General features: G+C 41.5%; 1 protein-coding gene across 12 annotated transcripts in view; it reads left to right on the top strand.

Moving 5' to 3' along the window:
* Positions 1-14,781, top strand: part of LOC140209741 (serine/threonine-protein kinase Nek9-like) — a 193,122-nt gene that overhangs the window by 4,114 nt on the left and 174,227 nt on the right. For 10 of the 12 annotated variants that reach the window (XM_072278145.1, XM_072278148.1, XM_072278147.1 and 7 more), the window contains exon 2: positions 969-1,943. In XM_072278145.1, coding sequence (XP_072134246.1) covers positions 1,271-1,943 — 673 coding nt within the window. In that variant the 5' untranslated portion in view covers positions 969-1,270. The remainder of the gene's footprint in view (positions 1-968; positions 1,944-14,781) is intronic. The other 2 variants (XM_072278143.1, XM_072278154.1) reach the window with 2 other exon arrangements.

The following is a 14,781-nucleotide window of genomic DNA, read 5'->3' on the forward strand; positions in this document are numbered from 1 at the left end:
GACCAAAAACTGAACACAATACTCCAGATTCGGCCTCACCAATGCCTTATACAACCTCCCTCTGCCATTAGATTTCTGAATGGTCCATGAGCACTACCTCATACTTGTTCTTTTACTCTTTATTTATTTTTGTTACTTACAGTAATATTTATGTCTTGCTGCTGCAAAACAAGAAATTTCTGTGATAATAAATCTGATTTTGACTCTGATACTGGGCTCATAAATGGCCAACAAAGGCGATACACAGCTCAGGGAAAGCTTCAACCTTCATACAAACTAGAAAAATGAAAGCACCACAGTTAGTCTCGAAGGACAATTTCAAAGAGTGGTTTTCTAGAAGCAAGTGTCCCGTATCAGTATTTCTATAAAGATAACACAACCATCTATTCAGAAAGGACTCTGTGTTTATCTGCACAACATGAGATGTAATCTGATCAACCAAAAATATATTCTGATGCTTTGGTCACATGAATAACAAGCTTCATTGAGAAAGATAAATGAGGGTTAAATTAATGGTCCCTGTTTACAGAATCTTCTTCAATTCTAGCCATCCTCCAAAAAGAAAATAATAAACCGTTTGCCATTTTTCTCACTAGAGATCATTGAAGGTATTAAAAATATAAATTTAAACCATCTAAAACAAATGATGTGTCCTCTGGAAATGATAACAAGGTATTACTGATTTCAGTCGTTGGACCAAATATTTCCTGGGACAAAGTGGAGTAGAATGCACAAAAATAACTTAAGCAGAAACTAAATAGAAAGCTAATCTTACTTTCCAAGGGAACGTATCAGTCTTTTTTAAACATTGTTACTGTACTCTGTTTGATTGCAAGTTTGCATAAAAGTATAAGTGCCATTGTCTATGTTGGATTAACACTTTTTCTCCTGATATCTTGATTAAAAAATGCTCTTCTGTTTTTCTGATTACATTTATCCTCCCTAATGGAAATGCTTACTTATTTTAGCAGAAATACCCAAGGAGTGCTGATATTTAAACCTATGGAGAACAGTATTCACACAATCAGACCATTCATTAAAAGTTTAAATCAATTTGCAGTCCAACATGGAGGAAGAAATTCCTGGCATTGGTTTTAGAGAGGTTTGCATCAACAGTTGGAATTCTCTGATGCAGCTCCCAGACGCAGTGAGTGAATGCTGATTCGGATGTCAACATGATGAGACAACATGGCGATACGTGATTTAACTCTGGGCAAGGATTCCATTCACTAATATTACTGAATTCCACTACACTGCTTTCCAATTCAACATGAGTGAGGTTACCATCAATCCAATGCAGACTGTAAGGAGGTCCTCAGCACAGACAGACAGTGGGGTTATCTCAGATTCGTCTGATAAGTTTGATCCATGTTTAATGTGCCCTGAGGAGCTTGAGAAAGGAAGGACTGGACGTGGATCTGAAGTGGAACAGGCTCATAACTCCAGTACTAGCTGTAGTGGAGATAACTGTGATCAACAAGAAACAGAAACAGAATCTGCCAAGAAGAAAAGCAACAAAACAGGACTAGGTAGCTTACCCACCCAGAGGCTTTTAATAATCTGCAATAAAGTTAACTGTTGCTCTGATATTACAGGTGCATCATGGCCACACGTAACTGTGGTGAATTATGTATACGAATCCTCCACGCTGGATTCAATTTCGGCGCAGGTGGCTGAAGCCTTGAATGGAAAACAAGTCAAATCAGTTGCCTTTATTCTCTATATTCAGCAAGAGGCAATATATATATGTGGGTCTGGAGAGGTTCAGACACTCACACCAATTACTATCCGTGAGAACAAAGCTGTGCAGAGATTCTTTGACAATATCGTGTCCAGCCACATTGATGTGGAAGATGCAGAAAGCAGAATGGACTTCCTCGGCTGTACTTCCCTGCTGACTACAGACTTGGAAGAACTCAGGAGAGACTTGGAGATTCTGACAGGTATTTTACTATATTTATCTTATATATTTTGGTTTTATACCAAGTATCAGTCAGTAGATTATAAGTCCAAGTTCCAGAGGGTTGAGTGCAAAATCTAGGCTGATCGGTCAATGCAGTTCTAGGGAGCGGTGCACGGCTGGAGGTGTTGTCATTAAAATAGACAGAACCTTCCCCACCATTGAGCGCATATACAAGGAGCGCTGCCACAAGAAAGCAGCATCCATCATCAAGGACCCCCACCATCCGAGCAATACTCTCTTCTTACTGTTGCATCGAGAATGAGGTACTGGAGCCTTAGCTCACACACCAGCAGGTTCAAGGACAGTTATTACCCTTCAACCAGTGGGGATAATTCCACTCACCTCAACATTGAACTGATTCCACAACCTATGGACTCACTTTCAAGGACTCTACAACTCACGTTCTCAGTATTATTTATTTACTTAAATATTTTTTCATTTGCAGTTTGTCTTCTTTTGCTCATCAGTTATTTATCAGTCTTAGCGTGCAGTTTTTTTTTGCATTGATTCTATATAATTTCTCTGTTCTACTGAGAATGCCTGCAAGAAAATGAATCTCAAGATAGTAAGTATATGATGGCATATAATACATTTACTTTGATCTAGATCAAGATTCAGGTGGGCGTACAAGCCAAATGGAAGCATGCTGGTTAAGTTGCTAGAAACCTAAGTTATTGGTCCAGAGATAATTTGTTTGAATCCTGCCACAGAAAAATTAGATATTTAAATTTAATTAAATCTGCAATAAAATGGTATTTGTAATGGTAATTATGAAACCACTGGATTGTCTGCTCAAAGAATACAAATATTCACAATTAACTATTCCTTATAGAGCTTTGGATGAGTGTATTGTGTGCAGCAATACTGATACAAAGAAAAGTCAAAGAAAAGAATCAGTTCACTGAGCTTTTCCTGCTCAGGTCTTCAGTTCCTATTCTCTTAAATATTTCATCATAACAACTAAATATTTCATTTGTATAGCATCTTTTACTTAGTAAATCAGCTTCAGGCACTTGCAGTGCTATAGGACAAAGTCTGACCCCAGATAATATGAGAAGTAGTGTAGTGGTTAGCATAATGCTATTACAGCCCCACTGACCCAGGTTCAATTCTACCATTGTCTGTAAGGAGTTTCTATGTTCCCCTGTGACCATACGTGTTTCCTCTGAATACCCTTGCTTCCGCTCACATTTGAAAGGCATATAGGTTAGTAGCTTAATTGGTCACATGGGTGTACTTGGGCAACTTAAGGAGTGTCTTGGATTTTAAGGAATGTCTTGAAGGTGGGCAGAAAAGGAGACTGTCAAGAGATTTGAAGAATTGGAACCTAGATAGCCAGAATGGGTTCCAATTCTACATGGTCTGTACTTGACTTTTCCATAGCATAACTTGGCTCTTTCCATCTCCAGGTAAGAGACTATCAACAAATATTTATTGCAAGGCTGCAGTCTCCTGAACCTATCTCAACTACATCTCCTCCCATCATTTTTCCTGTAGGGACTTTATTCCATCCTCTATCTACCTGCCATCCTTTCAGATCGTGAGAATTTTTGTGATAGTGTCTGTGATGTCCACCTTCTTTAACAATGGCCTTCTCTGCAGCATAATTGACTCCCTTTGTACACTTCCTTTGTCAACCACTTTCCCCCGAGTGAGAGCCAGAAGGGAATTCCCCTTGTACTCACCTTCCATTCCACAGGCCTCCACTTCTGGTGGATCTTCCTCTGTAGTGTTCAGTCATCTTCAGTGACATCCCACTGCTAGAGTTATCTTTCCAATGGTTTCAGCATTGCATAGCAACTTCTCCCGCTATGACTCCTCGGTCTTCCACCAATCACTCCAGTTCTCATAGAACTTTATCACGCAGCCACAGTGAATACAGCACCTGCCCTTCCTTTCCCACTATCCAGGCACCCAACTCAACTAATCTTTACAAGTGAAGTACTGAATCACTTACATATCTTCCTACCTGCTTTCTCTTTAAGATGTTGATTCCTCTACATTGGAGAAACCAAGTGCAGGTTGGGTTACTGCTTTGCAGAGCATCTTCATTCTCAAGGATGACCCTGGGCTTTTAGTTGCCTGTCATCTTAGTTATTCATTCCAATTCTCATGTCTGATCTCTCTGGCTTGGGTCTCTGATAGTTTTGTAATAAAGCCCAATATAAACTAGAGGAATATTATCTCATCTTCAATTTAGTCACATTGCAGTACTCAAAACCCAGTACTGAATTCACTTTTTTCTGCCTGAAGTGTTAGCAGCATATTCTTTTGATTCCTCTGTCTGCTGTGTTCCATATCTCACAGTTTCACTCTGGTGTTTTTTCCTTTCTCTTCTTGCTTACTCACTTTTCCATCTTTGAAGAAGATTCGCTGACCTTTCATGATTCCCTGTCTACAGATGCTGCCTCATCTGCTTAGTATTTCAAGCCCTCTGCATCAGTAACCTGCTGTTGTACATTCACATTGTGTATTTACAGTATGTTACCGGACTGGTTACCCATAGGCTGGGAAGTATAGCAGCAAGGAAACCAAGCTTACCAAGTAAACATGGGCTGCTAAGTTATTATTGAGACTGGTGACCATGAGACTGGATTGTTGAAAAAAATCTTGTCTAGCTCACCAACGTCCTCCATTCCAGAATTAGGATCAAGTTTAATATCACCGACATATGTCATGATTAATGAACCTTTGATAATAAACAAATTTGTTGACTATATATATTAAATAGATAAATAAGTAGCGCAAAAATAAAAAAATAAAAAGTAGTGAGGTAGTGTTCATGGGTTTAGTGTCTATTCAAAAATTGGATGATACTCCTTATCACAGTAATATGGTTGTCCTTTACTGTTCTACTGAAATAGCCAAGCAGATCATTCAATTCAGTGGTATTTGCGATGGACAAAAAGTACCAACTATGCCAGCAATGCCTACAATTCAGGAAATAAAATACTTTACTGGGAAGTTGCCAACATTTAGTCATTCATGCAAACAGAAGAATCACAGAAATAATTATACCTAGGGGTCTTTTAATTATTTACCTGAATTATCAGAGCTTGGAGCAATAATTAACTCCAACACTCTAAATGAGAAATAACTAACCAGTTTTTAACAAGCAAATGATTGTTATTTGCCTTAACTAAAATTTCATTTTGGGGAAATGTGTGGTAGTACCAGGTGTACTTATTTTAATATCAGTCTTGTTAGAGTGAGTTCTGTTTTTAGGACATATACATTTAACAATTGACTTTGGCTACCAGTCTTCACTTCTGAAAATGTATTGTGGATTTAATTTGGAGCGCAGCTCTGAACATTGGGTTCCTAAAAGCTGTGAATTCCAGTCCAGACAATGCTGATTAAAATTTATTTGGGTGTCTGTGGATCGGGAGGTGTGAAGGTTGTATGTAGATTCAAAGAAAACATTGGCCATACATTGTAAATATGGAGTTGTGGCGGCTCACCCACGCAGCAAGCAAACTGGCTCCAGCAGTCGCCGGCGAACCCGCAGCCAGCGGCAACTGAGAGGAATCTGAGTGCGGGGCAGACCTTAGCCCGGTGGCTGACGTCTCTTCCGCCCCGCGGAGAGCAGGGGTTGCTGGGAGCGGGTACTTAAGCGCACGCTGATTCAAACAGTAAACGGTTCAACCCGACCCTGCTCAAGTCAGTGTGTTGTTTTCACTCGTAGCGTATCAGCGCGACTACATAGTTGGCCTTTGATGTTTGCCACATAAAATATCGAGTCCCTTGTTGGGTCAGTAGACCTTTCCACCAAAAGTGTCTCCGTATGATGCCTGCTGTACCTTGTTTTGTCGAATAAAGAAGCTGCTTTGTATCTACCAGTAATTTTCTCCAGCGATTTCATTCACGCAACATGTATGATTTTCTACTCTGTGAAATATCTATTTAAGCAAAGGTCCCTTCAATCAGACGTAAGTCTTTCAGTGGCATTAAAGGTGTACTTAGTTCACAGTGTAGTTCAGGTATTGTGCTGAGGTGCTATAGTAAAAGGGATATACATTGACTTCATTGCTGGAGCCCCACTTAGCAAGGAATTGGCTGGTGGAGTTGCTCTCTCTCCAATTTACACTGAAGACATCTCTTCCCATAACACTCAGATGTAGTGGTCATATGGAAAGGTTTTGGTTTTACACCAACACTTTGTTGTGTTGTGTTGGAGACGCTATAACTTGGTTTGCATGTTCACTGTGGCAGAACGTTCCAAACCAAATAAATCATTGCATAGCTGTAAGACAATTTCCTTCAAACAAAACCAACTGAGATTATTTTAATAGTCCAGAGTTCACCAGGAAATGCCTGTAGTTCTCTGTGCAAACTCAGAAGTCTCAAACTTGCTGGTTACACTTCTCTGCTGACTTTCCAATTTCACTCCAGTATCAGACTCTTCATGAAGTGTAATGTGAATGTGTGCTAATTCCATAGCTCTTACACAGGGAGTTGGCCATCTTGAGTTGCACAAGGTCAGACCTAGGATTAAGAACAATGAGTTCATTCATTGAAATGGAAGAACAACAATAAAGGAACTGAATAAGAATAAGGTATTACTTCTGAATTAATTGATGTAAATATTTTTAAGCTTTTCTGTGTCCCAACTTTTAAATATTTATTGTAGTTACTTATTGTGTTGGCGCGTGGCCAAGTGGTTAAGGCGTTCGTCTAGTGATCTGAAGGTCGCTAGTTCGAGCCTTGGCTGAGGCAGCGTGTGTGTCCTTGAGCAAGGCACTTAACCACACATTGCTCTGCGATGACACCGGTGCCAAGCTGTATGGGTCCTAATGCCCTTCCCTTGGACAACATCGGTGGCATGGAGAGGGGAGACTTGCAGCATGGGCAACTGCTGATCTTCCATACAACCTTGCCCAGGCCTGTGCTCTGGAAACCTTCCAAGGCGCAAATTCATGGTCTCACGAGACTAACAGATGCCTATGATGTAGTTACTTCATTGATTTTCAATGTTTTTGCATATGAATTTGAACTTTAATTTTTGAATGGTAGTTTAACACTGAATAAAACAGGAGGGTGACTTATAATTGAGGCATCATATATTGTACTATAGAAGGAGGTTGTTCAGCCCATCAAATTTATCCCTGCACAGTGCAATGCTAATTCCATCATTGACAGTTCCAAACCCAACTGCAAAAGCAAGAGGGTTGGGAATGGGGCTAGCAACTCCATCCCCTAATACCCAGTGCTGCAGAAACACCAACAGAAGCTTCAAAGACCTCATCCCTGGGAGAGGAAGGATGTTCACCTAGAAGGCTTATGAAGTTGTGTAGTGAAAGCAGAATCTACAGAGCTGATCAACCCTTGGCCCAGGACAGAGGACTCTGGCGAGCTGTTGTTGATAGCCCACGTCCCAGAATGGGTGATGGGCTTAAGTAGAGAAGAAACAGTGCAATGCTATCAGATTGATTAGCTTTATTTGTTGTGTGTACTTAAAAACATTAAAACATACAGTAATATGTGTCATTTTTGTCAATAACCAATGCAGTCTGAGGATGTGATGGGGGCAGCCCGCAAGTGTTGCCATGCCTCCAGTGCCACCATAGCATGCCACAATTTATGAACCCTAACCTATACTTCTTTTGGAATGTGGGACGAAACCAGAGTGCCTGGAGTAAATTAGAGCATCCTGAGAAAATCCATTCAGTCATGGGGAGAACGGACAAACTCCTTACAGACAGCAGCAGGAATTGAACCCTAATCGCTGGTACTATAGAGTGCCGCACTAACTTCTCCAGTGTTTTTCATTCATTCTTTAGTCGTAGTACTTCAAAATAATTCATGGGTGGTTGCTGTTTTGGACCTCTCACGTGAAGGATTCATGTGGCAGTGTCCAAGGGGTGTGCATAGTGGATACTCTGTCGGTACTTATCAGCACATTGATGCTTGCAGATCTGGAGGAGATAAGTGGGTACTTCTCTCGTGGGTTAGCAACAGGTACGAGAAATCTGTTACGAGTAGCCCACCATAAGAAAAATGTTCTGATATGATATATTAGTGACCCAGTTTGTTCTATCATTTATCAATATAGTTCTAAGTTGATAAATGATGGATAAGAAGGTAGAATGGGAGAGCTTACAAATGCTCTTTGCATTCAACAGACTTTCTCCAAGTTCACATTCACACTCAAACCAAAATCCATTCTAATCCAAAATGTTTCTGGAAATAAGATATTGACAGAGCTAACGACTACTCTTGCAACTGCTCAGAGGTGCATTCCCAGAGCACGTGCTGAATTCATTTAGGGTGTTACTTCAAGCTTTGGATCCCATCATGTTACTGGAGTCCTCTTCAATTGCTTCTGATTAAATGAGAGATTTGGAGCGTGCTTCTTGAATCAGTGTCAGTAGGCTGCGGTAGGGAAATGGATCGATTGAAAGCAAAAACTTTATTGATTGAGAGGATGTAAACTTAGAAGGTTTTTTTAATGGTTTAGCAGTTGAAAGCAGAAATCATCAAGACCATTTGATCTGTGTTGTGTGCTGAACATTGGCATTTATTGATTTCAGGATTTCAGCAACTGGAAGAAATATGCCGGACGTTCCTTTCTGTTGATTCAGTTACTCCACCTGGAAAGTTCAAACATGTGAACATCAAGTGAGATTATAATTAGGCTTTACGGTTACCTTGACAGATAGTTCAGTAGCTTCCTTGGGATTTGGATGTTTTGGGTATATGTCAACTCGGGTGGATTCAGATCCAGATTTAGTTATCACATGTATATCAAAACGTACAGTGAAATGTGCTGTTTGCGTTAATAACCAACACGACCTAAGAATGTGCAGGGGCAGCCAACCAGTGTTGGTACATGTTCCAGTGCTGACATAGAATATCGTCAATGTTTAGCAGCAACAACAATAACTCCAGAACAAAACAAGACAACAACAGCAAAACAAGTACCTTTCCTACACGTCCAAACCCATACACCCTCTGGACAGGCTGCCTCCGGGTCTCCAATGCTTGTGCCTGCACTCTCAGAATTTGGTCATCAGAACTCCAACCTCCAGTCCTTGGCCCAGACTCACAGACCCAACCTTCAAGCCTCTATCTCCGGACTCGCAGACTTTGATCTTTGACCTTCAGGCTTTCTACCTCCAGAGTCACCGAACTCTGGACTTCAACCTTCAGTTTTGCCCTCTGGGCCTTGCCAACCTCTGGATATCCACCCCAGTACTCACAGATCAATGGTTTGACCGTAGGCTTTGACCCCAGGACTCACCGATCGGGGATTTAACCTTCAAGCTCAACCCCAGGACTGGTTTGACCATCCGGTCTCAACCCCAGGGCTGGCTGATCACAGACAGGTTTGACCTTCAAGGTTGACCCCGGGACTCACTGATCATGCGTTTAACCATCAGGGCTTGACCCCAGGACTCGCTGGTCATGGGTTTAACCTTTGAGTGTCAACCCCACGGCTCGCCAATCAGGGGATTGACCTTCGGACCTCGACCCCAGGACTCGCTAATCGTGGGTTTGACCATTGGACCTTGCCTTGTCATGGGAGATTGTAGGGGTAGCTCCAAGTTTAGAGATCTTCTACAAGGAATGATTGGATAGGCACTTTCATCCTTCATTGCCACCATGCAGAATTGGACCTGGAAGATTGTTGACATTCAACAGTTTGTCCCTGGTGTAATGTAAAATCCAAGTACGGTGCAGGGCAACAGAACTTACTAGTGGAAATGCCAGTTTCCGAAACTACCTGATTATGAGCTGATTGCTTTCCAACATAAAGCAGCCTATCCAGAAAAGTAGCGGACTTTTAAAAGCAAAGTTCTGTTCATCCAGTCCTGTTAATACCTCTCCCAGGTTTTTCTCTGTCTTGAGCTACCAGAATGTCCCTATCCATTTTAACAAAAGGCTTCTGACCCCAGAGACTGGATGTGTCTAGAACAGACTGGTAGTTTTTAAGAGCAATTTGGTGAGGTGAGGGTGAAGGTCAGGGTGTTGAAAGTTAATGGATATCATCTTCAGAAGAGGAGGAAATGAAATAGAGACTCAGGGCACCAACTATTGATTATTAATGGTAAGCTGAAAGGTTTTACTCTGCTGTCATTCTAGGAGGCCAGTGACCTTGCAACTTGGACACTGCCTCCCCTTCACCAGATCGTAGGATCTGTCCTGGGTCCAGCATGTAAGGGTCATTACAAAGAAGGCATGGCAGCACCTCTACTTTCTTAGAAGTTTGCGCAGGTTCAGCATGCCTTCTAAAACTTTGACAAACTTCTTGAGATGAGCATGGGAGAGTAGAATGACTGGTCACATAATGGCCTGGTATGGGAACCCCAATACCCAGGAACGGGGAAAAAAACTGCAAGAAGTAGTGAATACAGCCTAGTCCATCATAGGTAAAGCCCTACCTACCTCTGAGCACATTTGCAAGGAGTGCTATCGCAGGAAAGCAGCATCCATCATCAAGGACCCCTACCATCCAGGCTGTGCTCTTTTCTTGCTACTCTCATCAGGAAAAAGGTACAGGAGTCTCAAGTCCCACACTACCAGGTTCAGGAACAGATATTTCCCCTCAACCATCAGGCTCTTGAATCAGAGGGGATAGAACAATCATCCCAACACTGAACTGATTCTGCAATCTATGGATTCATTTTTAACGACTCTACAGCTCGTGTTCTCTGTATTTATTGCTTTATTATTATTATTGTTTTTCTTTTTGTATTTGCACAGTTTGTTGTCTTTTGCACATTGGTTGTTTGTCTCTGTTGTGTGCAGTTTTTCGTTGATTCAGTGTGCTTATTTATATTTACTGTGAAAACCCACAAGAAAATGAATCTCAGGGTAGTGTTTGGTGACATATATGTACTTTGTTAATAAATTTACTTTAAGCTGAACTTAAAAATGTGGCTGTTAGGAATTATTACATGGTGTACCAGATTAACGTCTTTTCAGAAACACTGAACTTTTCATAGTATTAAAGCAGAACTTGTCTAGGTCGGGCTGTTTGTGCGCTCTTGCATAGTTGAGAGTAAGAAACCGCTTGCTGGTTACACATATTGATTTTTGTTAAATTCTAACAACCTTCAGTTTACTGTTTGTTTTCTTTTAGCAATCAAATTGAACTGGACACTGTTATTCTTGAGAGGGAAAAAAGACAGGTGCTTGTTTTGCTTAGTGGAACTGCTGTGACCTCTTCACGGGTCTTTGAATTGTCTTGTGTTAATAAATCATGTTCTTGTTCCAGATGAATTTGCATAAAATATGCTTAAACGATATTTGTTTGAGCAGAATGCTAGATTCTGAGGCTAATTTACACAAATCCCAATGTCCCTTGATAATGTCTTGTTAGGAACAATGTTAAGTAAAGTGTATTTTTCCAGTCTAAGGCACAGAAACTTCAGGAGGAATAATGCAAATTGGTATTCCATCCCAATTTAAATTATAGCTAGTGTCCATTAAAGAAATTTAGATACAGCTTGAGTTAATGTTTTGAAAATAATTTATTTATAATTAAGCTTATAGCAGTAATGCTCCGAGGTCAGGGCCTGTTAAGTGTACTAATCAGTAGGATGCAAAGTCATTAACTAATTACTGCTGTTATGCTAATACTGCACTGTACCTTAATTATAGGTTCAAGGGAATTTCAATATTGTCGTCATGTTGCTAAGTCTGCACTGGTGTAACTGGAGGTTTGGAGCCATCATTTGCTTGGTTAATCCAGTTAAACAAAATAGATATGAGTAAAAAGTATAACTCTGTTCTTCAATAAACACTTCCATTCTTTCCCCCAAAGCCTCTACAAAGGGGATTTTGCACAGGTACTATTCTTACCCTGCAGAATGAACTGTGGACATGATTGGGGAAGGAAACTACTGATGTCTGTTCTCAAATTGGACAAGAGAGGAAAGAAAATCTTGGGGTCATAGAGTATAGATATGATACATATGGACACGGCAATACAATGGATTCTGGTTAATTGTGACACATGGGGACCAGTACATTTTGGTTCAATTAAGCGGCTGCCCCAATTAGCCAAAGTTTCAAGGAAATAGTTTAAAAAGAGAAACTTCTGTTTAACTGAGTAACAAATTATGTATTTAATGAAATACAGAACAAACTGGAATACTACCAATGTTACTATAGTACTATAAATGTGTATTAGTTCATAATAGTAATCGACAGAGTAATTCAAACAGTTTATGCTGCTGTGTTCTTTTGATCGACTGTAAATGAACAAAGTCAATACAGACACTGAGTACAGATAATGGACTGACTTCATTGGCTTCCTACATGAAGTAGTGTCAAAAATCACCTTTTTAATTTGGCATCAGTAACATAACCCAAACACATGCAAGTGACACTGTTTAAAAACTCTCCTTTCTAGATCTTTCTGTCTCTGTCTCTGGAGACAGCTTATCCACTGATGTCTACTATAAGCCTACTGACTCTCATAGCTATCTGGACTATTCCTCTTCTCACCCTGTCTCTTGCAAAAACGCCATCCCCTTCTCGCAATTCCTCAGCCTCCGCCGCATCTGCTCTCAGGATGAGGCTTTTCATTCTAGGACGAGGGAGATGTCTTCCTTTTTTAAAGAAAGGGGCTTCCCTTCCTCCACTATCAACTCTGCTCTTAAACGCATCTCCCCCATTTCACGTACATCTGCTCTCACTCCATCCTCTCGCCACCCCACTAGGAACAGGGTTCCCCTGGTCCTCACCTACCACCCCACCAGCCTCCGGGTCCAACATATTATTCTCCGTAACTTCCGCCACCTCCAATGGGATCCCACCACTAAGCACATCTTTCCCTCCCCCCCTCTCTCTGCATTCCGCAGGGATCGCTCCCTACACAACTCTCTTGTCCATTCGTCCCCCCCATCCCTCCCCACTGATCTCCCTCCTGGCACTTATCCGTGTAAGCGGAACAAGTGCTACACATGCCCTTACATTTCCTCTCTTACCACCATTCAGGGCCCCAAACAGTCCTTCCGGGTGAGGCAACACTTCACCTGTGAGTCGACTGGGGTGATATACTGCGTCCGGTGCTCCCGATGTGGCCTTTTATATATTGGCGAGACCCGATGCAGACTGGGAGACCGCTTTGCTGAACATCTACGCTCTGTCCGCCAGAGAAAGCAGGATCTCCCAGTGGCCACACGTTTTAATTCCACATCCCATTCCCATTCTGACATGTCCAACCACGGCCTCCTCTACTGTAAAGATGAAGCCACACTCAGGTTGGAGGAACAACACCTTATATTCCGTCTGGGTAGCCTCCAACCTGATGGCATGAACATCGACTTCTCTAACTTCCGCTAAGGCCCCACCTCCCCCTCGTATCCCATCTGTTACTCATTTTTATGCACACATTCTTTCTCTCACTCTCCTTTTTCTCCCTCTGTCCCTCTGAATATACTTCTTGCCCATTCTCTGGGTCCCCCCGCCCCTTGTCTTTCTTCCCGGGCCTCCTGTCCCATGATCCTCTCGTATCCCCTTTTGCCTATCACCTGTCCAGCTCTTGGCTCTATCCCTCCCCCTCCTGTCTTCTCCTATCATTTTGGATCTCCCCCTCCCCCTCCAACTTTCAAATCCCTTACTCACTCTTCCTTCAGTTAGTCCTGACGAAGGGTCTCGGCCTGAAATGTGGACCGCACCTCTTCCTACAGATGCTGCCTGGCCTGCTGCGTTCACCAGCAACTTTGATGTGTGTTGCTTGAATTTCCAGCATCTGCAGAATTCCTGTTGTTTCTGTTTAAAAACTGTTCCCTCTAAGCACTGTGTAGTGCACGTGACTGATGCTAGTTAGAAACTGTTGTATCCTTCAAATCTTCATTGCATAGTAATATTTAAATTAATTTAGATACCTTCACATTCTTTGTAGTTCCTAACTTACTGAAATAGTGAAATCATTTGATTTTCACTCCCAGTCATTTCTCACATCTTCAAGCCAGAATGCTTGAAACCACAATGATCAAAACAGATCTGAATTGTCTTTCTGCTTATTTCTCGCCAACTATCAGTTCCATAAATCACTGTATTTTGAACACAAACACACGCAACTGACGGTATTTAAGAGGTATTCACTCTAAGCATGGTGCAGTGTCTAATGACCACACAAGTGCATGTGACTGATGCTAGTTAGGGACAAGTCTCCTGTCAAAATTAAGCAGCAATGTTTCCAAAGTAAAATAAACAAAGGAAATCCCAGATATTTCCTTGTTTAGTTTTTGTTCTTTAAGAGCTGTCCCAAACAAACGGCTATCCCGATTAACTGATGGCCCAAGTAATTGGAGTCTACTGTAACTTCGTTATATGTGACCACAGCGGATCATCCACTTCACTAACTTCATCCTAGTCCAGCCTTGTTCCTACTTCCCCTGATCCCATGAACATTATAAAATATACCCATACCCATCTCGGCCTTGAACATGATTTGTCCTCCAGGGCCTGCTGTGATTGAAAATCCCACAGGTTCATGAATATCACTGACAAGGCCCAGTATTCATTGGCCATCCCTCTTGCCTCTTAAAATAGGATAAGCTGCTAGGCGCTTTTGGAGAGCAGTTACGAGTCAACCACAGTAGGCCTGGAGTCACACATAGCCAGACCAAGAAGTGCAATTGCTTTCGATAGTAGTGAAGGAGGTGTATTTTTATGGTTAATCCATTCGTTTTATTGTCATCTTTAACTGATACCAGCTTTTTATTCAAATTTTATTAAATTGATTAAAATTAATACTCCATTTGCCATGGTGAATGAGTAAGCCAGCAATATAAGCGTTGATGTACATCCAAACCAAGCTCTCTGTAGACTCTACTAACTTCTTGCATGGTGATCAGAAGAAA

Source organism: Mobula birostris, chromosome 14, assembly GCF_030028105.1.
Source record: "Mobula birostris isolate sMobBir1 chromosome 14, sMobBir1.hap1, whole genome shotgun sequence".
Classification (NCBI taxonomy): Eukaryota; Metazoa; Chordata; class Chondrichthyes; order Myliobatiformes; family Myliobatidae; genus Mobula; species Mobula birostris.